Source organism: Dasypus novemcinctus, chromosome 18, assembly GCF_030445035.2.
Source record: "Dasypus novemcinctus isolate mDasNov1 chromosome 18, mDasNov1.1.hap2, whole genome shotgun sequence".
In the NCBI taxonomy this organism is placed as follows: domain Eukaryota; kingdom Metazoa; phylum Chordata; class Mammalia; order Cingulata; family Dasypodidae; genus Dasypus; species Dasypus novemcinctus.
This window is the reverse complement of record NC_080690.1, coordinates 68,071,686-68,095,470: the sequence shown is the minus strand read 5'-3', so window position 1 is coordinate 68,095,470 and position 23,785 is coordinate 68,071,686. Positions and strand designations below refer to the sequence as shown.

The 23,785-nt window shown below is 51.0% G+C and overlaps 1 protein-coding gene across 1 annotated transcript; it reads right to left on the bottom strand.

The window, feature by feature from the left end:
* Positions 1-5,335: 5,335 nt before the first annotated feature.
* On the bottom strand, positions 5,336-19,204 carry LOC101413068 (C5a anaphylatoxin chemotactic receptor 1). Its single transcript, XM_004476392.5, has 2 exons — positions 19,138-19,204; positions 5,336-9,030 (listed from the first exon to the last, which is right to left on the bottom strand). Exons 1-2 carry the CDS (start codon positions 19,138-19,140, stop codon positions 7,969-7,971), a joined length of 1,065 nt encoding a protein of 354 aa, XP_004476449.2. The 5' UTR covers positions 19,141-19,204; the 3' UTR covers positions 5,336-7,968.
* Positions 19,205-23,785: the final 4,581 nt, after the last annotated feature.

Below are 23,785 nucleotides of genomic sequence, written 5' to 3'. Positions count from 1 at the left end.
GTCGGAACCTGGCTTCAGCAGTTCCTTATGTTTGCGCTTCTCTCTGCGTGGGCCTCAGCAGTTTTCTTCTGTTGTTGTTGACCGAGTAAAGTCATGTGAGTAGAGAAGATCGTTTCTAAGGCAACAGGCTGGGGCCCGTGGTGACTCGGGCGTCTCCTGCCCCCTCTCTGCCCTGGCTGACCCTGGCCTCGGACCACCAGAGAGACAAACACCCCCCACCCACTCTCCAAGGGGGGCCTCCTCACCCATCTCCCGCCAACCTCAGGCCTCTGTGGGCAAAAGGCACAGAGAGAGAAGCAGCCCAGGCTGGGGAGCTGCTTTATCAGCTCAAAGCTCCTGTGACGTGCAGAGTGGCAGGTTTCTGCTCCTCAGGTGGCTTGATCTTCAACTCATAAACGTCTGGGGACAGGAAGAAACCGTAGCACGGATCCAGAGCAAGTGGCCACGGTAGTTGCTGAGGGCAGGGAGAGGGAAGAAGAGGTGTGATGTGGGGGCATTTCAGGGCTTGGAGTCGTCCTGAATGATATCTCAGAGTCAGATGCTGGACATTATATACCCTGCCACAACCCACTGAATGGACTGGGGCAGAATGTAGACTACAATGTGGACTATAATTCATGCGGTGCAGCAGTCCTCCAAAATGTCTTCACCAAATGCAATGAACGTGCCACACTGATGAGGGAGGTAGTTGATGTGGGAGGAGTGGGAGGGTGGGGTGGGGTGTGTGGGGAACCTCTTATATTTTTTAATGTAACACTTTTTTTGTGATTTATGTATCTTTTTAAAAAAGACAATTTAATAAATATATATATATATTTAAAAATGCTGGTACAGTTTCCTCGGCTTCTCAGAGGCAAAGGTCTTCTGGGGACCTGGAGCTGGGGGCCGAGGTCGGGGGCTTGGCAGCCTCGGAAGGCCGGGGAGGGGGCGCGGCAAGGGCACGCCTGGTACAAAGGGCAGGGGCCCGCCTGGGGTGGAGTCCTTTCTCAGCCCCCCTGCGAGGTGCTGAGCTCCAGGCCCCAACACCCTGGCCATTTCCTCCCAGGAGAAATTTAGAATGAGAACATTCTAGAAGGGTACTAAGTCGACCCACACCCAAGTGCCATTTTTGTGGGTCAAAACAAGTTGAATTTCAGCAAATCTATAGAGACAGCAGCTTGTGGCTCCCTGGGCTGGGAAGAGGGGGACACGGGGCGAGGCGCGAACGGGCACGGAGCTTCCTTTGGGTGATGAAAACGGTCTGCAATTGGGCAGCGGAGGTGGTGGCACAATGTTGCAAGGGTGCTAAATGTCACTAACGGTAAAGTTTACGTTAGGCGTACTTTGCCGCGATTTTTTTAAAGTACACAATACTAGTTAAATTGTTACATATACCCCCAAACAGGCTGATTTGGGCAATTTCATAAGGTTTAACTTAATGCAGTTTCATAGGGAAAGGGCAAGATGTGGGAAACATAGCCTCTTTTGACTAATATCTAATTACGTGATACCGGATGCAGAGAAAGGAGCATCTGTCAGCTAAGAGCAAATTCTGGAGCACATTAACTACACCAACAACGAGGAGGAAACCACCACCCATCTCAGAGGCTTTGCGGATCGAGTTCAAAGGAAACTTTTGGTAAAAGGTCAGACAGGACGTGGTTCAGGGTGCGAGCGGTCAGCCACAACTCCTCACCTCTGCCCTTGTCGGGCCCAAGCAGCCACAGACTGAACGAGGTGGCCGTGTTCCAATAAAACTTTATTTACGGAAAACAGGCTGGGGGCCAGCTTCTGCCCAGAGGCCGTCGTTTGACATCACTAAAGGTGAGAGGGCAGGAATCACAGAGCCTTAGGATCGAAGGCTATTTGATGCCGGAGATCCTGCCTGGTTAGTCGCGGGCCATTTGAAGCATGGGGTTCTAGAATGTCAGAGCAGAACTTTGTTCTGAACATTAGCCAAGGAATTCTAAGCCATGTGTGACGACCGAGCATGTGAAATGTGGCTGGTCCAAAGAGCAAGGGGCTGGAAATGCAAAATGCACGCCGGATTTTGAAGACAGTACAAAAAGAGAAAAAAACAACATAAACACAAAACGGCTCCATCATTTTATATATCGATCATCTGTTGAGATGGCAATATTTAAAATAGATTCTAAAAACTCATTTTACCGCTTTGTTTTCTGTTTGGCTATTACTTGGCTGCTAGAAAAACGTAAAATCGCTGTCTTAGCTTGTCAGTGCTGCTGTAATGAATGTCCCCGAGGGGCTGACCGAAACAACAAGAATGGACTGGCTCACGGTGTTGGAGCATGAGAAGGCCAAAATCCAGGTGTGTGCTGGATCGCGCCGTCCCTGAAGGCCGCTCGCTGCGGGGCGGGGCAGCAGGCGTCACACCTCAGCCTCGGCCTCCGTCGCAGGCGGCTCTCCGGCCCGTCACCCACGAGGCCCACGAGCCCCTGCCTCGAGGAGTCAGTCATGCTGGGAGAAGGACGCCCTGTCTGTTGGCTTCACCTTGACTGCTGACGTCAGCTGACAAGTGGGCCCACATCCCAGGACGGGGCCAGGACCTGAAGGCGTGTGTGCAGGATGCGACCATCTGTGGCGATGGCCCACGGGGCCAGCCGTTTCACCGCACAACGCTGACCCGGACAGGCACCTCCTGGGATGGCGGTGGGATGTCGGGGAAGGCTGCCCGGGGTGGGTGCTGGGAGAGGCCGCAGGGGGAGAGTGTCGGCCAAGGGTGGGGAGGCGCCCCGCGGGGTGGGGGGGAGACCACCGCCTGCCTCGGCCCGGCCGTCACTCACTTCCCGTCCCCACAACTTCCCCTTTGGAACTTGTTGACCCAGCAGATTCCCCAGCCCACTTCCCCTCGCCCTTCAGGCCACTTCCTTCCTGGGCAGGGTTGGTCAACACCAAACAGAGGCCGCCCCGGAGAGGGCCCCTGATCCTCTTCGTTGGTCTCCAAGAGTTCCTGGCAGACCCTGCCCTTAGGACAGCATCTCTCCCTCTGAGTCAGGGTGGAGGGCGGACCGCACGGCCCACAACAAACTTCTCAAACCAGGAAGGCTTGCAGATGGTAGGGAACAAAGATGGAGTGTGGGAGGCAGAGGAGGAAATCAGGGAGGACTTCCTGAAAGAGACAGCACCCCCAAAGGAAGGTAGAATGGCGCCAGGGGTGGTCATTTAAAAAAACAAACAAACAAAAACTGGCTGGTTATGAGGATACCACACTAATGCGGGGTGTTAATAGGGTGATATATGGGAGCTCTCTTTTATGCCTGATTTTTCTGTAATAAAAACAAAATCGCCACTAGAGGACTAAATCTAGGGCTATCGACTGTGGGGTGATGGGAGGAGGAAGTGAGTTAAATCTTCATCTGTCAAGGCAATAAAAAATAGCTAAAGTTAAACAAACAAAACGACGACGACAGAAAAACAGACTGGGCAGCTGCGGGACCAGGCAAGGGCCAGGCAGGGGGCCGAGGACGGAGGGGGCTCGGAGGAGGCAGAGCATGCGGTGGGGAGAGGGTGGCACCCAGAAAATCCTGAGGCTCAGCCTGGGCGAAGGGGTGGGTGGCAGGGCCTCCCTGGGACAGGGAAGCGGGGGGGGGGGGGGGGGGGGAGGCAAGTTCGGGGAAGGTGCTGCGGTCGGTTTGGGCGGGGCGAGCGGGTGGGTCGGGCCACGTGAGGGGGAAAGTGTTGGGTGATGTTGCAAGAGAGAGAGAGGAGGTGCGGGTACAAGAAAGCAGGGGGGACGAGCGGAGAAGGCAAAATCTGCAAAAAAGCAGAGATGAAGCCAGCCGGGGGGGCAGGGGGGCCCATGGCCGGGAAGGAGGCCTGCGAGGGGGGAGGCCAGCAGCGGGCGGCCCTGGGGGTCAGGAGGCCCTGCAAACTGCAGGGAGCCGGGGCTCGGGGCTTCCCAGCCATGTGGCACCAGGAGGCCGGTTCAGGGGGAGCAAGGCTCAGGGCACGTGCTGTCGCAGGGACCCGCATTCCTTACCAAGCGGCCACGCAGACCACACACCGCCTCTTCTGTGGGCTCAGCCGAGCCCATCGAAGTACCCCAAGCAGACGCAACAATCCTCGGATTCGCCCGAGGCATCACCAGCCCCCAGGCTGCGGCGGGGTGGGGGGGGTGCCAGCTCCTGAGCCCACCTGCTGGAGAGGGAAGCAGGCTCCAAGCCCAGGGCCCCAAGCCCTGGAAGCCAGCCAGCCCCAGGCAAGACAGGTGCAGAGGGCGCGACAGACACAGGATTTTGAAGACTTTGCCCAAAAAGAAAAAAGTAAAAAAATCTCATTAACTTTTTTTTTATCACTACATGCTGAAAAAAAAGTATTTTTGATATATTGGGTTAAATAGACATCTATTAGATCATTATTCCATATTAAATATCATGACATAACAATAGAATAGAATATACACAATAGGACTTAACATGACTCTAATGTAGTAATAGATATCATTATAACGATATATTTATTACTGTAGTAGAGAGTCTAAATGACAGATTATTCTATAAAATATTTCTATTGTCGGGAAACGGACTTTGGCCCAGTGGTTAGGGCGTCCGTCTACCACATGGGAGGTCCGCGGTTCAAACCCCGGGCCTCCTTGACCCGTGTGGAGCTGGCCATGCGCAGTGCTGATGCACGCAAGGAGTGCCGTGCCACGCAGGGGTGTCCCCCGCGTGGGGGAGCCCCACGCGCAAGGAGTGCGCCCGTGAGGAAAGCCGCCCAGCGTGAAAAGAAAGAGCAGCCTGCCCAGGAATGGCGCCGCCCACACTTCCCGTGCCGCTGACGACAACAGAAGCGGACAAAGAAACAAGACGCAGCAAATAGACACAGAGAACAGACAACTGGGGGTGGGGAATTAAATAAATAAATAAATCTTAAAAAAAAAAAAAAATTTCTATTGTTAATACAGCATATCGTAGTTATGTTGTATTATTAGACATACTGCTATTATTTCATCTGTTTCTTTTTTAATACGGCTTTACTAGAAAATTTTAAACTACGTAGGGGCAGCATATTTCTGTTGGAGAGTCCCGGCCTGTACAACATTTCTAGCCAATCTGCACAACTCCCAAGGCCACACATTTCATTTCACCAAGAAAAATCACTCAGAACGCCCTTTAGGGGCCTGTGGACTGGTGCTAAAACCCCTGCGGAAGCTCTGCCCAGGGGTGCTTCCAGGGGGCCTCTGTCAAAGGCTGGAGAAGTGCTTCTCCAAGAAGTGACTCCACGAGAGCCCTTCACCTTGGAACAATGTCAGGAGACACATGTCCACACCGACCCCCACGCACACAACACCACCAAGCAGAAACATCTTCAAGTCGGTTAAAAAGCACACGACGTGGCAAGAGCGATCGTTTTTTATTGTCATTATTAAACTCATGCGTGCTCTTTTTTCTCTTCGTTTTTTAAAATTACTATTTTTAAAATATTGTTTACAATCTGCTTCAGCCACTCGCTTTTATAAAGATCGCACCTGCAGCCCTCTCCCCCCACCCAGGCCTTCGAGGGTGTCAGGAGATGCTTTACAGCGCAACAAAACGGCCACCCAAGTCAAAGTTTGCACACATTTACATTCAGAAAAGAAACATTCCCGTAATTTATAATCAAGAGTACACTTTTCTTCTTCTTCTTCTTCTTCTTCTTCTTCTTCATTAAGTTTATTTTCCACTGAGGTAAAGTATAGACTTTATGGCTGGGAAATCAAATACAGTGTTTTTGACCTTTGCTATTGACCGGTCGGGGGTCAACATGACAGAACAGGTTTTGGCAAGATGCAAATAATAAAAAGATTCTCCTTCTGAAGTTTGCTCAGGAGCAAGTTTGTTGTTCCGGCAGCCTTTTCATTGGACTGTTGGGGGAAATGGCCCTGCTGCCTCTCAAATCACTTGTCTGAGAAAACTTACTTCTCCCCAAGGCAGCACCTTTTCATCATTTTCTGCCTCTCATGTTGTCCAGGTCTAATCCTCCACTGATTCCCATTAATTGTATCTCCTAAAATAATTTCCTCTACCTCTTGGCTTGGCCACTTTTAATTCTCTATTTTTTTTTTTTACTTTTTTTTTTAACAAATTACTTTTATTGATTCATATTAATAAAGCATAAATCCATCCAAAGTGTACAATCATTGGTATTCAGTATAATCACTTAGTTGTACATTCATCACTTCAATCATTTACAGCGTTTTCATTAGTCCAGTAATACTAATAATAATGGAAAACAAAAACCAGTCAAACAAACATACAAACAAAGTGCACTCGGCCTCTCTTACGCTTCCCTGCCAAAACAGAGCAGCTATTCTGTCTCCGTCTCTCTAGTTTACTTGTGTTTATATTTTATTTTTAAAAGCCTTATATATGCAATATCACCCATATTTGTGTTTTACATGAAGTTTCACTCTGTTATATAGTCTCATGTTACATTTTTCAGTTTTCCTTCCAGTAGTATACGTGTCCTCAGACTTTCCTTTCGACCACAACATGTCATACCCATGTACTAGCTCTGCTAGTCACAAACACCACGATGTGCTCTCACCATTTCCATTCATTTCCAAAGATTTACAAACAACCTTTTAGTCAATTCTGCACAGATTAACTATCAGCTTTCCATTCTCTACCCTCATTCTATTTTCTGGTGACCTATATTCTAATTGTTAAATTCCATGAGTTTACATAATATATTTAGTTCACAATAGCACAATCCTACAGGATTTGTCCTTTTGTGTCTGGCTTGCTGCACTCAACATAATGTCCTCCAGGTTCATCCATGTTGTCATAGGCCTCACGACTTCATTTCTTCTTACAGCTACATAATATTCCGTCCTGTGTAGACACCACTATTTGTTTATCCATTCATCAGTTGAAAGACACCTGGGTTGTTTCCAATTTTTGGCAATTGTGAATAGTGCCACTATGAACACCGGTGTGCAGAATCTGTTTGTGTCACTGCACTCGGTTCTTCTGGGTACATACCCAGTAGTGGTGTTGCAGGGTCACGTGGCAAGTCCATATTCAACTTCCTTAGGAACTGTCAAACTGTCCTCCACGGTGGCTGTACCATTCTGCATTCCCAACATGCACGCCATTTTAAACACCCCCTGTATGATTCCATTTAAATAACATTATTGAAATGACATTACAGAAAGGGAGAAGAGATTAGTGGTTGCCAGAGGTGAGAGCGGGGGAGGCAGACACAGCTATAAAAGAGCATCCAGGGGGTTTCCTTGTGGGGACGAAATGTCCTATATCGTGACTACATCAATGTCCACAGCCTGATCAGGATAGTTTGACCAGTTTTGTAAGATGTAACCAATTGGGGGAAACTGGGGGAAAGGTACCTACTCAGGAAACCCTCGGTATGATTCCCCACGACTGCATGTCATCTACAATTACCACAAAATAAACAGGTGAATTTTTTTAAAAAAGTTCCAACAGAACAGCAGTTTACAAAGTAAAATCCCCCTGTACCCCGTTCTTCCCAAGGTACCCCGTGGATGAGCTTCCGCCCAGCCAGTAGGTCCCTTATTTCAGCCGCTCCTGTTCCTTCTTCTTGCTTTGGACATCCCTTCAGATCTCATACTCTTTTTCTAAAATAGATGCCAATTAAGTAACGTTTCAACTTCATGTCTTTTCTTTACATCAACTGACTTATCCCAGGGTAAATAAGGGTCGTGTGCTTTTTGCTTTGACCTTAACAAGAATACCTTTGGAGACACCGGGTACATTTTCCCCCCTAACCCTCTGTGAAATAAACACCTAACTACTGAAAAAAAACGGTTTCGAGTTTCGGCAGACGCCCTCCGGATGGAACGTGGTCCCAAACGTTCTCAGAGGCAGGCCAACGACGCCCGGGGACGTGCGAGGTCCTCCGCCTCCGACGGTCCCTCGGGTGGGAGGAGCCGCCGCGCCGGGAGCCGAGGAGGAAGGACGGGCCGGGCGAGGCGGCGCGGAGGCGGCGGCCGGGCCGGCCCCGCGGGCCTCACACCGCCTCGCTCTTCTCGGCCGACCCGTCGGCGGTGGAGCGCGTGACGCTGCGGCTGTCCCCGCCCGGCGTCTCCTCCGTCAGCACGTGGCGCAGCAGCGAGCGGAACGACTTGCGGAAGCGCGCCCGGAAGCCCTGGCCGGCTACCACGTAGATGACGGGGTTGATGCAGCAGTTGAGGTAGGCGATGGCGATGCAGAGCGGGTCGACGCTGAGCAGGCGCTTGAAGACGGCCGAGCGCGCGTCGTGCAGCGCCAGCATCAGCCCGGTCACCTGGTAGGGCAGCCAGAAGACAAAGAAGCTGGCCACCACCGCCACCACCACCTTGAGCGTCTTGGAGGAGCGCGTGGCCTTGCGGCTCCAGGCCCGCAGCAGAAGGACGGTGTAGCAGATGGACAGGGTCAGGAGCGGCCACAGGAAGCCCACGACCAGCCGGACGCTGGCCACCACCTTCTCCGCCATCCGGTGCGCCTTGTAGTCGACGCCGCACGTGATCTTGTAGGGAAAGTGCTCCTCGCTGGTCCTCCGGTACAGGAAGGAGGGGATGATCAGCAGCACGGCCAGCCCCCAGGCCACGCCGCAAGCCCCCCAGGCCAGGCAGGGCCCCCGGAAGTTCTGGCACCAGATGGGGTTGAAGACCAGCAGGCAGCGGTCGGCGCTGATGAAGGCCAGCAGCAGCACGCTGGCGTACATGTTGAGCAGGATGAGCGAGGGCAGCACGCGGCAGGCCGCCTCGCCGAAGACCCAGTGGCCCTCCTGGAGGAGCGACGTGAACAGCACGGGCAGCGCCAGGCACGACAGGAGGTCGGCCAGCGCCAGGTTGAGGAACCACACGGCGTTGATGGCCCGCCTGGCCTCGGACCCCGTCACCCAGACCACCAGGGCGTTGCCGGGCACTCCCACCAGGAAGACCAGGGCCAGGACGATGAGCGCGACTATGTTGGGCACGCTGATTTTGGGGCCGCCGGGGGACCCGTCCACGGGGCCCCCGTGGTCCAGGGGCAGGTCGTTGTACCTGTCGTAGTTGTCGTACTCAGAGGTGTTGTTCGCCAGGAGGTCCTGGGCGGGGAAGCAGAGGGGCGGGGAGGGGGTGAGGCTGCGGGCACGCGGCGGGGGACGTCTTGGTGGCCAGCCGCCGCCTCTCAGAGCCGCCCGTTTCTCCCCAAAATAGGCGGGTGTTGAGGGCTAACAGCCAGCTGGGGCGATATGCTGGTGATTAAAATACTAAAACACCTCCGCAAAACTGATAAAGAGCCTATGTCCTGGAGGCCCCCAGACCCACCCACTGAGCCACCCTCACTCCTCCCTGGAAGACTCTGGACTTTTCCATGATCCGGAAACCAGATGGTTAAAGCGTGGCCCTGCTACCTTGTGGGATCCGCTATCTGCTCTGGTAGGGACTGACGGTTGGAGATTTTTAGTATCTCCCCAAACCTGAGATGATTGTAATGGACAGCGTCTCCCCCCACCACCATCCCCAGCAGCCTAGCCCCCTCCCTGCCACCTTCCACCCCGAGGCAGGGGCCAGCTCTGTGTCCATCTGGGGGTGGGTACCTGTGGCCTTACAGAGGAGGTCGGGGTTCAGCAGGACCTCACCCACCTCAGGGACAAAAATCAGGGGGGCACCCAAAACACAGCATTTCAAGAGAAATTGTAATTTAATGTGGTATTTTTAAGAATCAAAATTAAGACCAAAAAAAAAAAAGATTCAAATTTTAAAGAAAGACGGGCTGTTCTTGTTTGTTTCTTTGACGACCCTGTGTTGTGCAACAGGCACTGTGGTTTCCAAACAGGCCATGATTTGTGTTTGCAGCCAGGCAGACTTACACAGACTGACGATGTACCAACCGATTGGGCAACCCAGAGCTTTCTGTATGGTCATGTGTGTTTTTTAGTTTGGAGATTTGTTAACTTTTTCTGTTTGGTTCAAACTATGGCAAGGGTTGGGATATTTTGATAAGGGCACGTAAGTGTGCACACGTGTGCTTTTGTCTTGGGGTCCAGCACTGGGTTAGGAGGGCAGGTTTGAGGTCGATCCACCAGAATCCAGATCCCGGATGTCCCACTGAAGTCGGCACGGCCTCTGCAAGGTGCTCTACTGCTCTCTCCTCTGTTTCTGTCCTAATAGACGGGCCTCAGTGCGTTCACTCCTGCAGAGAGCTTGGCAGTCCCTCGGCTTTGGCTTTCACTCCAAAGCCCCCACGTGGTAGGAGAACTTGTCAATCTCAGAACAGAGGCAAAATGTCTGAGGACAGCAGCAGAGGAACGTGGAATAAGAGAGAGATTTTTCCTTGCCAAGGTGAAGGCAGAAGGAAGTAAAGAAACAGAGAAGGCTATGAATTCAAGAGCAGAGGAGACTGAAGCACCCAGATTATGGTCTCTAAATACCACGAGACTTTCCGGCGGTGACGACCTCCCTTCAGGAACACGCCTCTCACGAGGACCTCCTCCATCCCTCTCCAGAGAGGAGAAGAGGAAACGCGAGGAGAAGCGCCTGTGCAGAGCCCCCATCCCTGCCTCCTGGGTGTAAAATGCCCAGGAGGCTGTAAAATCAGCTCGGTCTGTAGCCACACACAAGCAGTGGTTTAGTGTGTGGGCTGCTCCACTGTCCTCTGCCAACCTACTAGAGGAAAAGCAAGGCTCACAGAAGGATGCCCCTTCTCACGACGCAGCACTAAAAGCACCCTGCGGGAGGAGGAGCGGGAGACCGTCCCAATCAACATTTGGGATACAAAAAATACAAAATGATAAATAAATAAGTAAATACCATTAGCCATTCAAAGGAACCAGGGCTCCTGGAAGAAAGGTTGAGCCATGTTCTGGGGCAGGAAAGATACACAATATACAAGACTATATTGTACTGGAAAAGAAGGACGTTCTTAAAGAATGACACGGACATGTCAAAAAGACACAGGAGACAAACTGAAAGAGCCCCCATTAGCCATAGAACAATTTGAGCAGCAAATAATAATACTAATCACTGCAATGGGCTGAAATCCATTGAGTTCCTAAGGATCTATGCATTACCAGTGATAAGACAGACAAACTTCACATCACCTTAAATACCGAAGGCAGGTAAAGATATCACAAGAAAACGAGGTCATAAAGGATGTGGCAACACAGGAGAACCTGGAGGATGTTATGTTGAGCAAGGCAAGCCAGACACAAAAGGACAACTCCTGTACGATTGCGTTACCATGAGCCAAATATATTGTGTAACATGCGATATGACTCAAGAAAAACTTTATAGGTGTCCAGTACATTTAATTGAGAAATGTATGTTTTTATTCAACTGTATTTTCTTATTTTTAAATTATTGTTTATATTTTCAATTATTAAAAATACAAAATAAAACTTAAAAAAAAGGTATCACAAGAAAAGGAATTTACAGAGGAGCGGATGTGGCTCAGCAGTTGGGCACCTGCCTCCCACATGGGAGGTTCAGGGTTTGATTCCTGGTGCTTCTTAAGGAAGACGAGCAGACATAATGAGCGAACAAGCGCAAACAGCGAGCAGACAGATGAGGGTGCCATCGGGGCGGGGGGGAGGAAATCACAGACCACAAATATAGATGCAAAATACTAGCAAACTGAATCTAACAGTGTGTTAAAAGATTATACAGGGAAGCGGACTTGGCCCAGTGGTTAGGGCGTCCGTCTACCACATGGGAGGTCTGCGGTGCAAACCCCGGGCCTCCTTGATCCGTGTGAAGCTGGCCCATGCGCAGTGCTGATGCACGTAGGGAGGGCCCTGCCACACAGGGGTGTCCCCTGCGTAGGGGAGCCCCACACGCAAGGGGTGCACCCCTTAAGGAGAGCCGCCCAGCGCGAAAGAAAGTGCAGCCTGCCCAGGAATGGCGCCGCCCACACAGAGAGCTGACACAACAAGGTGATGCAACAAAAAGAAACACAGATTCCCGGTGCTGCTGGTAAGGATAGAAGCAGTCACAGAAGAACACACGGCGAATGGACACAGAACAGACAGCTGGAGGGGGGGGGGAGAAAGGGGAAAGAAAGAAATAAAATAAATAAATCTTTAAAAAAAAATAGATTATTCACCATAATCAGTGGTATTTATCCCAAGAATGCAAGGGTGGTTCAACATAAGAAAATTAATCAATACACCACATAATAGAATGAAGGAAAAAGATGCACATGATTATCTCAAATGATCCAGAAAGAGCATTTGAGGAAATCCAAGATGCTTTCTTGATTAAAAAAATGAAAGAAAAAAAAAAAACACAATGAGAAAACTAGGGATAGAAGAACCTCCTCACTATGACAAAGGGAACATGTGAAAAAAACCCAGCTAATGTCATACTCAACAGTGAAAGACTGAAGGCTTTTCCTCTGAGATCAAGAACAAGGCAAGGATGCCTGCCTCCACCCTCGCTATTCAACATTGCACTGGAAGTGCTGACAACTAGGCAAGAAAAAGAAATAAAGGTAAAGAAGTCAAACTATTCCTACTCACAAATGATATGATCCCACTTATAGAAACAAACAAACAAAAAAAACCTCATTGGTTACCTTTTTATTCTGCAAAGGGAAAGAATCAAGCATTTCTCCCACCATTTCCATACAGGGGCAAATATTCAAATGGGAACGTTCTTTATAGAAGAATTTAAGAATAACACGTGCAGGAGAAATGAGAGGAGTGATGAAGTCGTGGCTCTGGGCAGCGATCGGCGTCTGATAAAATCCTTAGGTGAACCCCTGATGGACGCCCTTACGAGAAAGGAGTCGGGCCGGCATCCCCTGCAGCCACCTGCCAATCGCAGCACCCCAGGGAGAGAGAGAACTGGATCTTGTGCACCACCTGATGGGGTGCAGCAGGAGGGATGCAGCAATGGAGTCGGGGGGGGGAATGAACCTGAATCTAATTGGGGTTCTAGATCTAAAACTACCCGTTTACCAAAAAAGCGGGGGAGAGCAGAACATGTTAAATGACACCGCAGGGATGCAACCAGTGGGAAACGGCCAGCAGACGATCGGTTTCTTCCACAAATGAGGGGCATTTAATAAAAGGGAGGCGAACGGTTATGGTTTAAAAGAGTTTAAGAGATACATCATCCATAAAGACAATGCGGAACCTCATTTGGATCCTGAGTTGACTAATCAACTGGAAAATATGACATTTTGAGATAATCAGGGAAACTGTAAAAATGGGTTGAGTACTTGATGAGGTTAAGGAGTCAGTGCTGATTTCCTTGGGTGTGATACGGTATTGTGCTGATGTGAAAAGAGGGGGAGCTTCTCTGATAGCGATACACAGAGAAATGAGACGTGTTGGGTTAGCTTTAAAACACTCCAGCAAAAGGAAGAGCTAGAGCAAGAGGGAGCGGGAGAAAAGGAGAGAGAGGAAGAGACGGAGGGAGGGAGCGAGCAAGGGGAGGGGGGAGAGGAGGGGTGCAGATGGCCAAGAAGGGCAAAGTGCTGACAACTGTTGAGACTGGGTGCGGGGTGCATGGGGTTCAGTACATCACTCTCTACTTTCGCATGTTGGAAATTTTCCAGAATAAAATAAGATGAAGGACAGAGGGGTTCTGAGGACTTCTTTCCCGACAGAACTGCTGGGAAGCGCTCCTTCATGTGCCCAAGAGGGAAGTTCTGCCGCAGGGGACAAGGGGGCTGGAGAGAGCCTTGACCACGGTCCCGGCCCCAGAGCACCAGATGTGGCCGAAAAGCCTCCCCCAGGGCAGGGCAGCAAAGCCCAGGCCTGACCCTAGCGCTTTCATCCCGACCACACCCTCCAGGCAGGTTTTAGTAATACGCCCATTTTACTGATGAGGTCACCGAGGCACGGGAGGACGAAGCCGAGGGGAATTCAGACCCCGACAGGCTGGCATTCAAACCCGGCAGGGCTGCCCCCAGCATCTCCCGGGGGTCTGTGGGGAGCATAAGGGCACCTCGGGGGCAGTGTCTGTGGCAGGTGGAGCCGCCTGTCCTCAGAGGCCGCTGTGACACCAACCCAGGGACGGAGGGATGTTGGAAACTGAGGCGCAGTGTGTGGTCTAGCAAGGAGAGACGCTGTCTCCGTGGCTAGCTTGCAACCTAAGGAATGCAGCGTTTGAGTGCTTGATGGCTATCAGGATGATGCCACAGGCAGAGATTAAAATGCGCACATACACTTGACAGTAAATAGAACACTTAGAACTTATGCCTTGAGATAAGATTTTCTGAGCTCCTTAGACTATGAGTAATGCGGATAGTTAACTGCATGTTGCTGCTTGTTCTCACGCAGACTGGGGTATATAGAGAGCCCCTCGTAAACAATAAAGTTGTCTGAGGAGTCTCTACTCACAGACCCCCTGATCCCAGCTCTCTCTCTCTTTCTCTTTGTTTCATTCTCCTCTTTCTCTTTGTTTCATTCTCCTTTTTCTCTTTCTTTCATTCTCGATACCCTTCGGGCCCAAATCTCCAACAGAGGGACAGCGAGAGAAGATGACTTGTTGCTATGGAAATATTCAGAGCTGGATTTCTAGTGCACGTGAATTCACAGACAGGTTTATACCCGCTAAAGCAAGGTTGAAAGCAAATCGATTTTTTTAAATTTTTAAATTAAAAATAAACAAGGGAGCACCTGTGGCTCAAGCGGTGGCGCACCTGCCTCCCACATGGGAGGCCCGGGGTTTGGATTCCAGTACCTCCTAAAAACCAAAACAAACAACATGCAAACAAACGAAAAAACCAACTCAGGGGAGCCGCCGTGGCTCAGTGGTTGAGCGTCGGCGTCCCACATATGAGGTCCTGGGTTCAACCCCTGGCCCCCATGCCTAAAAAAGAAAAGGGAGAGAAGAAAAGAAAAAAAAAAAAAAAAGCTTAGCCTAGTCAGTGCCTGAAACATAGCAGGACAAGAATAACATTGCGGTTCTTATTCTCGTCATGATTACAATTACTGAAGAATAATCAGTATCTTTCTCTGGACTACTCCTTTTTCGGGGGGTAGGGAGCAATCTTTTTTATGTCTAGCCCCCTTACATTCCCCTAGAGACAGCCAAGCTGATCATGGCAGTGGGCACTGGTGGCAGGTTCAGGCCGGTGATTCAATTATTGAAATGCAGAGTGCCAGCTGGTGCGTGGGGGACAGTGTAGGACACGCAATACAACAGAAGAGGGTTCAGCCGCACAAGGAAAAACATTTTCCTTAAGTGAAAGAAGCCAGGCACAAAAGGACAGGTAGTGCACAATTCCGTTTTTATGAAATGTTCAGAATGGGCAACTCCCTGGGGACAGAAAGCAGATTAGCAGGTGCCAGGGGCTGGGGGGGACGACGGGGGGTGACTAATGGGTACAGGGCTTCCTTTTGCGCTGATGGAGCTGTTTTGAAACGGGGTAGCTGGGATGGTTGCTCAACACTGTGGATGTGCTAAATGCCACTAAATCTAAAACGGTCAGTGTCATGAAGAAGGGCTGAGGCACAGTTGCAGGGGACACCCAAAGGCAACGTGGGGTCCTGGGCTGGATCCTGGAGCAGGAAAAACAAAGGCGCTGTCAAGGGCATTCGCTGGGACAACTGGAAAGATTGGACTATAGTCTGCAGATGAGAGAATAGTGTCACATCAGTTGTTAAATTTCCTGATATTTGCAACTGTCCTGTGGTCGTGTCCTTGTTCTTAGGAAATAACACTGAAGTATTTGGGGGTAAAGGGGTATAAGGTCTGCAACGAACTCTCAAATGGTTCAAAAAAAGATGGCTGATGATGATGGTGTAGATGGGTGATTGACAGGGTATATGATATGATATGACAGATGATATAGACAGAGCGATATGGATGGATGGATGGATGGCTAAAAAGCAAGTAAGGAAAATCTAGGTAAGGAGAATAAGGAAGTTCCTTGTACTAGTCTCACTTTTTTTTTTTTCCCTATATGTTTAAAATTATTATTTCTAAAGAGAAAGTTTAATTTTTAAAAAATTTCTGTTGGTAAATAGTCCCGACCTTGAGCTACTCCTCCACCCCAGCACCCTGGCTGTCCTGGTCCCCAACCTGGGAACCCTTCCGCTAAAGCGTTAGCGGTGGCCACAGTAGCAGACCCCAGCCCGTGCACGGGGGGCATCCGCGCCTTCACATTTGTTCACTGGTTTTTACGCCCCCCCCCTGGACCTAACACACGAAGCTAACTTTTTGCCTCTGCCGGTTTCACAAGCTCTTGGCCACCCTCGGCTGCTGAATGACTCAGACCCCACGGAGAGGAGGCCCCCCACCCTCTGCTCTCACGTGGTACTCCTCTCTGACAGCTGACAAAGCGCCTTTCCTGGCATGAGCTCACTCGGTCCTGTCCGCTCACTGGCTCTGTGAGCGCAGGAGAAAAAGTTGCTGATCGAGACGCTCTGTGGTTTTCAGGATCTTCCCGAGGCGAAAGGGTTACAAAGCCTGGCTCCGCAGCATCCCCGCTGAGACTAGGAGCAACCCAAGTGTCCAGCAAGAGGGGACTGGCTGAACAAATGACGACATAGCTGAGGCCATGGCTACAGCAAAAACAAAAACGAGGAAGTTGTTCAAGTGTTGATGGAGAGAGACGTCTAAGACCTGTATTCACTGCAGCTTCGGTTTTAAAGATGAAATAGTTGGAATAATCGAAATCTCCTAGCGGTAGGGATGTGCCCACCCATGGGAGTACTACAGAGCGGCTAAAAGAGGAGGCCGCGCCCTGAAATGCCTGGGGTTGTAGCAGTGCCTTCCTCCGCAGGTTGTCTTAAAATGAAATTACAGTCGATTCGTGTTCTTTGCAGGAGTTACGTTCTACAAAGGCCCCACAAACGCTGAGTTAGCCACTGTCGAACCACTCTTCCCTTGGGAAATACGGGGGGAGGCTCCTGTGAGCCTCGGGTCACATTTTCCTCAACCAATCAATACATGACCTCCTTTTGTGCATGTTTCTGTTTAAAGACACCTTGTTTAAAATACATTACTGCTTCATCAGCCTCGGACTCCCGGCCCCCAGCGCTGCAGGCCATGCCTGGACGGAGCTTGTCTAACACGTGTGTTCCTGCCATCAGGCCCTGCACCGCCTCCTCCCACTTCAAAACTCTAGACCGCCCCTCGGCATGACACAGGAGGGCCATTTTACACAGCAGAGTCATCCACGAAAAGCGTGAAAATGTGAAAAGGATGACACAAAATATACTACCCAAAGGACGCTTGTTTACAGGAAGAGAGCTGAAACAAGAAGGCAGAGCGCTGCCTTGGTGGACCTCAGCTGGGAATGTGTGCGGGCAATTCAAAATGTTCACCATCCTGCAAATGTCCTTGAACGACTGCAAAAATGCTGCCAGGGGAAGGAGCTGTGGCTCCATCGACTGGGCTCCCGCCTCCATATGGGAGGCCCAGGGTTCGCATCCCAGGGCCTCCTTGTGAAGGCAGGCTGGCCTGCGCCCACGGAGAGCTGACAGCCGCGCCCGCAGAGAGCTGGCACAGCAAGATGATGCAACGAAGGGAAATAAGCAGACACAGAAGAATGCGCAGCGAATGGACACAGAGGGCAGACAGCAAGCAAGCCACAAGGCGGGGGAGATACATAAATAAATAAAATTAAAAATTAAAAAAATCTTTTTAAAAAACGTGGTCAGTACTGATTTTGGGGTTACAAATAAATTTTAAGGTAAATATGGAATCCGTGAACACTGAGGATCACCTATAGTTGGTAAGCATGAAATGCTTAGCACGGTGACTGGCATGCATTAACAAATGCTGGTTACTAATCTCAGATGTTATTCATGAAAAAAGCACGCAAAAAGCATATGTCTATTGGAAGGGGGCAAAAAGGACAGACATGTATACATTGAGTGCCATCTGTATGCCAGGCACTGTTGTAAGAAATTTCATTTTGGTTTTTCCACAATCCTATGATGAAGGACCTATTATAGCCCCACCTTAAAGAAAAAGAAGGGAGCAGATGTGGCTCAAGCAGTTGGGCACCTGCCTCCCACATGGGAGGTTCAGTTCCCAGTGCCTCTTAAAGAAGACGAGCAGGATGGCGAGCTGACGCAATGAGATGATGCAGCGAGGAGACACAATAAGAAACGCAACAAGCAGGGAGCAGATGGGGCTAAAGTGATAGGGTGCCTCCCTTCCACATGGGAGGTCCCGGATTTGGCTCCCGATGCCTCCTATAAGAAGACGAGCAGACACAGAGAGTAGGCAGCGAGTGCAAACCACGAAGGGCAGAGAGAAATAAATAAACAAACCTTTAAAAAGAAAAAGAAAAAGAGAAGGGGATCCAGAGAGGGAAAAGCATCCTCAGCTCTTAGGCAGCAGAGGCAGGATTTGAACCCAGGCCATTGCGATTTCAGGACCCCCCACATCAAACTACCCCCTGCTCCCTGCCCTGAGCATCTGCAGATTATTTCTGGAAGGATCCACCAAAACCCAAGGGGGCCTCTGAAGGTCATGACCAAGAGTCTGAGGCTCTGGGGCGGGCAGGGAGCCTTTGGGACATGGGAATGTGTTATGGAAAGAAGCAAACGCTGGCCTTATTCTGAAAGCCCTTTTGGCCCAAGTCAGGTGGAAAGTGGGGACGAGGGGAACAGAGCGCTCTCAGACCCGCCCTGGTCCATCCCACTCGTCCCGGGTTCCCCTTTCAGAAGCACGTCAGCGCCTGCAGCCCTGCCGGGCTGGGTCCCCGGCCCCGGGGACGGAGGCGGGAAAGGGGACCCTCATTTAGCCTGGACAGCGTCTCCCTGAGGCTCACAGAACCCGGGGCACTGCCACCAACCACGGAAGAACTCAGGACACCTCCCCGCCGGCCTGGGCCTCGGTTTCCCCGTCTCTGTAGTTCAGACCGCCTGAGATCCCACAGAGGTAACCTCATTCCTCCAAGACGGTCCCGCTCTTGCCAGCCCCCCAACCGCCCCACCCCGGCCATTCCCACGGCCCAGAGCCCTTTCCTGGACGCCTGCACTGGTGCAAGTCTCAGGCCTCCTCCAGGACGCAACTGGGGGCTTGCTGGGGGCCCCAGCCCCACGGGGTTGCTGTGGCTCCCATGGGCCCTGGACAATCTTAACCCGCCTCAGCCCAGTCCTGGCGTGGGAGAGTCTGAGAGAGAAGGAGGGAAATGGAGGAGGGGGAGAGGGGAGAGGGAAAGGGAGAGACGGAGCGGGGAGGGGGCCGGGGAAGGAGGGCGAGAGGAGAGGGGCCTGCGTGCAGGCCCCGGCGGGACTCACCATCTTCCAGCTCCGGGGCTCCCCGCGCCCTGCCTGTGGGTCCCTCCTGGTCCCCGCCGCCCGCAGGGCTGTGGCTTTTAAGGTCCCCAGGAGGGTGCAGATAGCAGGGAGGAAATGACCGCCTTCCCCCTCGGGCGTTCCCATTGGTCCGAGCATCAGGCACCCCGGCTGGGGCTCCCCCTCCTGGGGTACGCGCACCCGAGGGAGTCCAAACACCCTTCCCAGTCAGAGGAGGGAGGCCAGCACGCAGAAAGCGAAGGCCGCCCCACCGAAGCCCAGGCCCTTGGGCCTCAGTTTCCCCACTGTAAACCATCTCTTTCTGCGGACCTGCCCAGGGGTCCAGCTGGACTTGTCTCCCGTGGGGTCCCCGGGAGCAGGCCCTGAGATTTCCCCAGCCTCCCAGGCCGTTTGCTCTGAGCCCCAGAGAGGCCAAGCAGCTCCGCGGAGGTGGCCCAGTCCTTGGTGAAGTTTCGCTGTTCGATCTTCCGCCCCCGGCGTTTTGAAGTTAGCCAGAAAAGGAGCCCCCGAGCCACCACCATCTGTCGCGCGGTTTCCTTTCCAGCCTTTTTCTGGATTCTTTTGGAGACATGCTAGAGCCGGGGGAGACGGAGGAGCCCATATGATCAATCTCCTGGGGCTGCCTTGAAAAATGACCACAAACTGGGTGGCTCAAAACAGCGGAGCCTTCTTCCCTGAAGGAACGAAGGGGGGGCAGCTCCGTCTCTGGGAGACACCCCCTTCCTTGCCTCTCCCGGCTTCGGGAGCTGTAGGCACATCACTCCCATCCCTGCCTCGGCGGGACATGGACCCCGGTCTCTTTCTTTTAAAGCCACATGTGATTGGGTTAAGGGTCCATGGGGATAACTCAGAAATGATCTCCCGGCTCAAGAGCCTTCACTTCAGCATATCCGCAAAGACCCTTTTTCCCTTCTGAGCTGACATTCCCAGGTTCCAGGGGCCAGGACCTGACAGTGCTGGGGGGCCAGGACTCAGCCGGCTGCAGATTCCCGGCGGGGTGGGGCAGGAGTCAGGCGAGGACTGGGTCACCCGCAGATGGAAAGGAGAGGAGGACAGAAAGCAGGGTGAGGCTGGCAGAGCTGCGCTGCGGTGACGTGAGCACCCTAAGAGCAGGTTTCCTTTAATCATCCTCATCTCCCTCCGTCTCCCTCTTGTGAGAGCACTCATGAGGACATTCAGAGCCCACCTGGGAAAATCCAGGAGAATCTCCCATCTCAAAACCATTAATTCAATCACATCTGTAAAGTCCCTTTTGCTACGTTCAGGAGAAGAAGATGTGGACATCTTTGGGGGACGTCATTCTGCGGGCCGCAGTAGATATGAGCATTATCGTGGTTTCAAAAGCCCACTCGTTTTCCCCACGCTGTCTGCCTCTCTACAACACGTCACCCGTATCTTTCCTCCACATTCAGTATTTTTAGAGCAACTTTCCATTTTTTAAAAACTAAGAAAATGTTGCAAAGGTAAACCACGCTCATTGCAATCTTTAGAACAATCCAGAAATGCACCCCCACCCACTTCCGTCCATATCCCCCACCCCCACCCATCCCTCACCCAAATGAACCATTGAAAATCTCTGGTCCGTCACCCCATTGAAACTCCTAGAAGCAGTTTGGGGTGTATCCACTCAGACTTTTACAAAGGTGGTGTGCGTGCACAGCTCCCGCAGACTTGGGCCCTGCGTTGGAGCCGCGTGACTCCGCAAGGATTTTGAAGTTGGACCTGCCTGAATTCGGGGCGCCGTGGGAATGCGGTGTTGTGCTGACTCTGACCTCAAGGGGGCGCCAGAGCGCAGAGACATGAGAGGCCAAACCACGTGCATTTTACTTTTAGGATTTTGGACCAAAGTGGCATCTAGCCTTAAAGCACGGGTTTTTTTTTGACTCTGTGGACCTCTTCTCTGAATAATTTTTTTGCAGTGTAATTTCAATCTTGAAGAGAAGTTGCAGAATAGAAGGAAAAAAAAAAAAAGCTACTCCTATATCCCCTTCACCCAGATTTAGCTTGCTACGCTATCGACTGATGTGGGGGATACATCAGTAACCGATGGTTAAGATTTGACAAATGGGGGGAAGCGGGTGTGGCGCAATCACTCGGACACCCGCCTACCACGTGGGAGGTCCTGGCTCCCAAGCTGGCGCCTCCTAAAAGGCGACTCGCAGCTGCTGCCTCCACCGCAGCAGAGCTCGACTCCGCCCCCGCCGTAAGGAGCAGAGTCCCCCAGCCAGGGACGCCGCAGCCCGCGGGGAGCAGGTGTGGCTCGGCCTGTTGCGCTGCCTCTCATGTGGGAGGTCCTGGGCTCCAGCCCGGTGCCTCCTGCAGGAAGCAAGCAGACAGGCAAGGAAACCATCTGGGGCAAGAAAGAGGGACAAAGAAAGAAATATAGATTGAAAAAAGAAACATTTAACAAATGATCACGATTCCTGAATCATTACACAGATGCTTTTTCTTACTTTCTACTATATTATAGACTAGCCAAAAGTTAATACCTGAAATGACTGAAACTCACTAGACTGAGGCCCTTACTTACACTGGCTGTAATACTGGTGACCACCCCATCTTGCCTTGTTTGAATCCATAAAAGCCCTAAACTCCTTAGGCTTGGATTGACAGATTTTTAGGCCGATAGGCTGTGTGATCTCCTGCTTTGCTCTTAGCAATAAACTTTCTTTCTTTGCAACCCCAGTATCTCAGGAATTGGCAGAGAACCTCCCACTTTTGCTCAGTAACACCTCTATGCCTGTTTCTATATTTCTCTATATCTACTCCTTTTTTTCTGACTCATTCGAGAGTAAGCTGGAAACATCAGGCCCTTCAACTCCTAAAATCTCCCGTGTGTATCTTTTAAGAGCAAAGACATTCTCATTCATGACCACAGCTCAATTGATCAGAATAAGGAAATGCCCTGCTGAGACAATGGACTATTAAGTAGCCTGCAGTCCTTATCCAGGTTTCATCAGTTGCTCCAGTAATGTCCTTTTTCACTATTTTATTGTCAGAATGTTTTTTGTAAGTAGATTTTTCTTTCTGGTAAGTGCATTTAGAAGCACCTTGTTCCATTTTAGCAGCGTAACTAATCCATTGTTTATTTGAAAACTGCTTTATTTCATCACTTCCCTGTTGGTGGGAATTTAGGTTGTTTCCAATATTTGTGCTCAGACTGCATTGCAGCAAGCCTCCTTATGTGTACATCCTTGTGTCCGTGTACACATTTTCACCGCAGGTAATGCTCTAGAAATGGAACTGCAAGGCAGTGTGTGTATCCACCATCCTGTCAACTTTACACCGTTTTCTTTTCATCAAGTGGAACTGCACCTCTTTTTTTTATTATTATTATTCATTTTTTAAAGATATTACATTCAAAAAATATGAGGTCCCATTCAACCCCACCGTCCCCACCCCACCATTCCCCCCACAGCCACACTCTCTCCCATCATCATGACACATCCATTGCATTTGGTGAGTACATCTCTGGGCATCGCTGCACCTCATGGTCAATGGTCCACATCATAGCCCACACTTTCCCACGTTCCATCCAGTGGGCCCTGGGGGGATCTACAATGTCCCGTAATTGTCCGTGAAGCACCACCCAGGACAACTCCAAGTCCCGAAAACGCCTCCGCATCTCTTCTCTTCCTCCCACTCCCCGCACCCAGCAGCCACCATGGCCACTTTTCCCACACCAGTGCCCCATTTTCCCTGTGGACCTTGGACTGGTTGTGTCCATTGCACATCTATGTCAAGAGGGGGCTTGGAACTGCACCTCTTAATATGGAGCAAGTCTGAAATGAGACATGCCGTGAGCGTAATACACACACAAGATTTTGAAGACTTTGTAGGAGAAAAAAGAACATAAAAGACCTCAAAGGGAAACGGACTTTGGCCCAGTGGTTAGGGCGTCCGTCTACCACATGGGAGGTCCGCGGTTCAAGCCCGGGCCTCCTTGACCCGTGCGGAGCTGGCCATGCGCTGTGCTGATGCGCGCAAGGAGTGCCCTGCCACGCGGGCGTAGGGGAGCCCCACGCGCAAGGAGCGCACCCATAAGGATGAGCCGCCCAGCGCGAAGGAGGGAGCAGCCTGCCGAGGAATGGCGCCGCCCACACTTCCCGTGCTGCTGACGACAACAGAAGCGAACAAAGAAACAAGACGCAGCAAAAAGACACAGAAAACAGACAACTGGGGGAGGGGAAGGGAATTAAATAAATAAAAATAAATCTTTAAAAAAAAAAAAAAAGACCTCAAAAATAATTTTTATGTTGATTACATGATGAAATAATATTTCAGATGCCTTATTAGCCAAAATAGATTCTCAATTATATTCTTGTTACGATTATATATTAAATGTCTTTATACATAACAACATAGTACTGCAGAATGTTTATCCTCCCTGGCCCTGTCTACAAAATGCCAGCCATTGAAATAGCTAAAACATGGCCCTCCACACCTCCAGACGCCCCTGGATGATTCTACTGGGATGATGGATGTGCAGTTAAAATGGGAAGACCAGGTGAGAAGGCAGAAAGGGCTACAGATCACAGGAAAGAGCAGGGATTCCTTCAGGGAGCACTCAGAGGAAAAACTGGTAGGCCTGATAAGCCACAGAGTGGGAGAACATACGTTACTTCTCCTC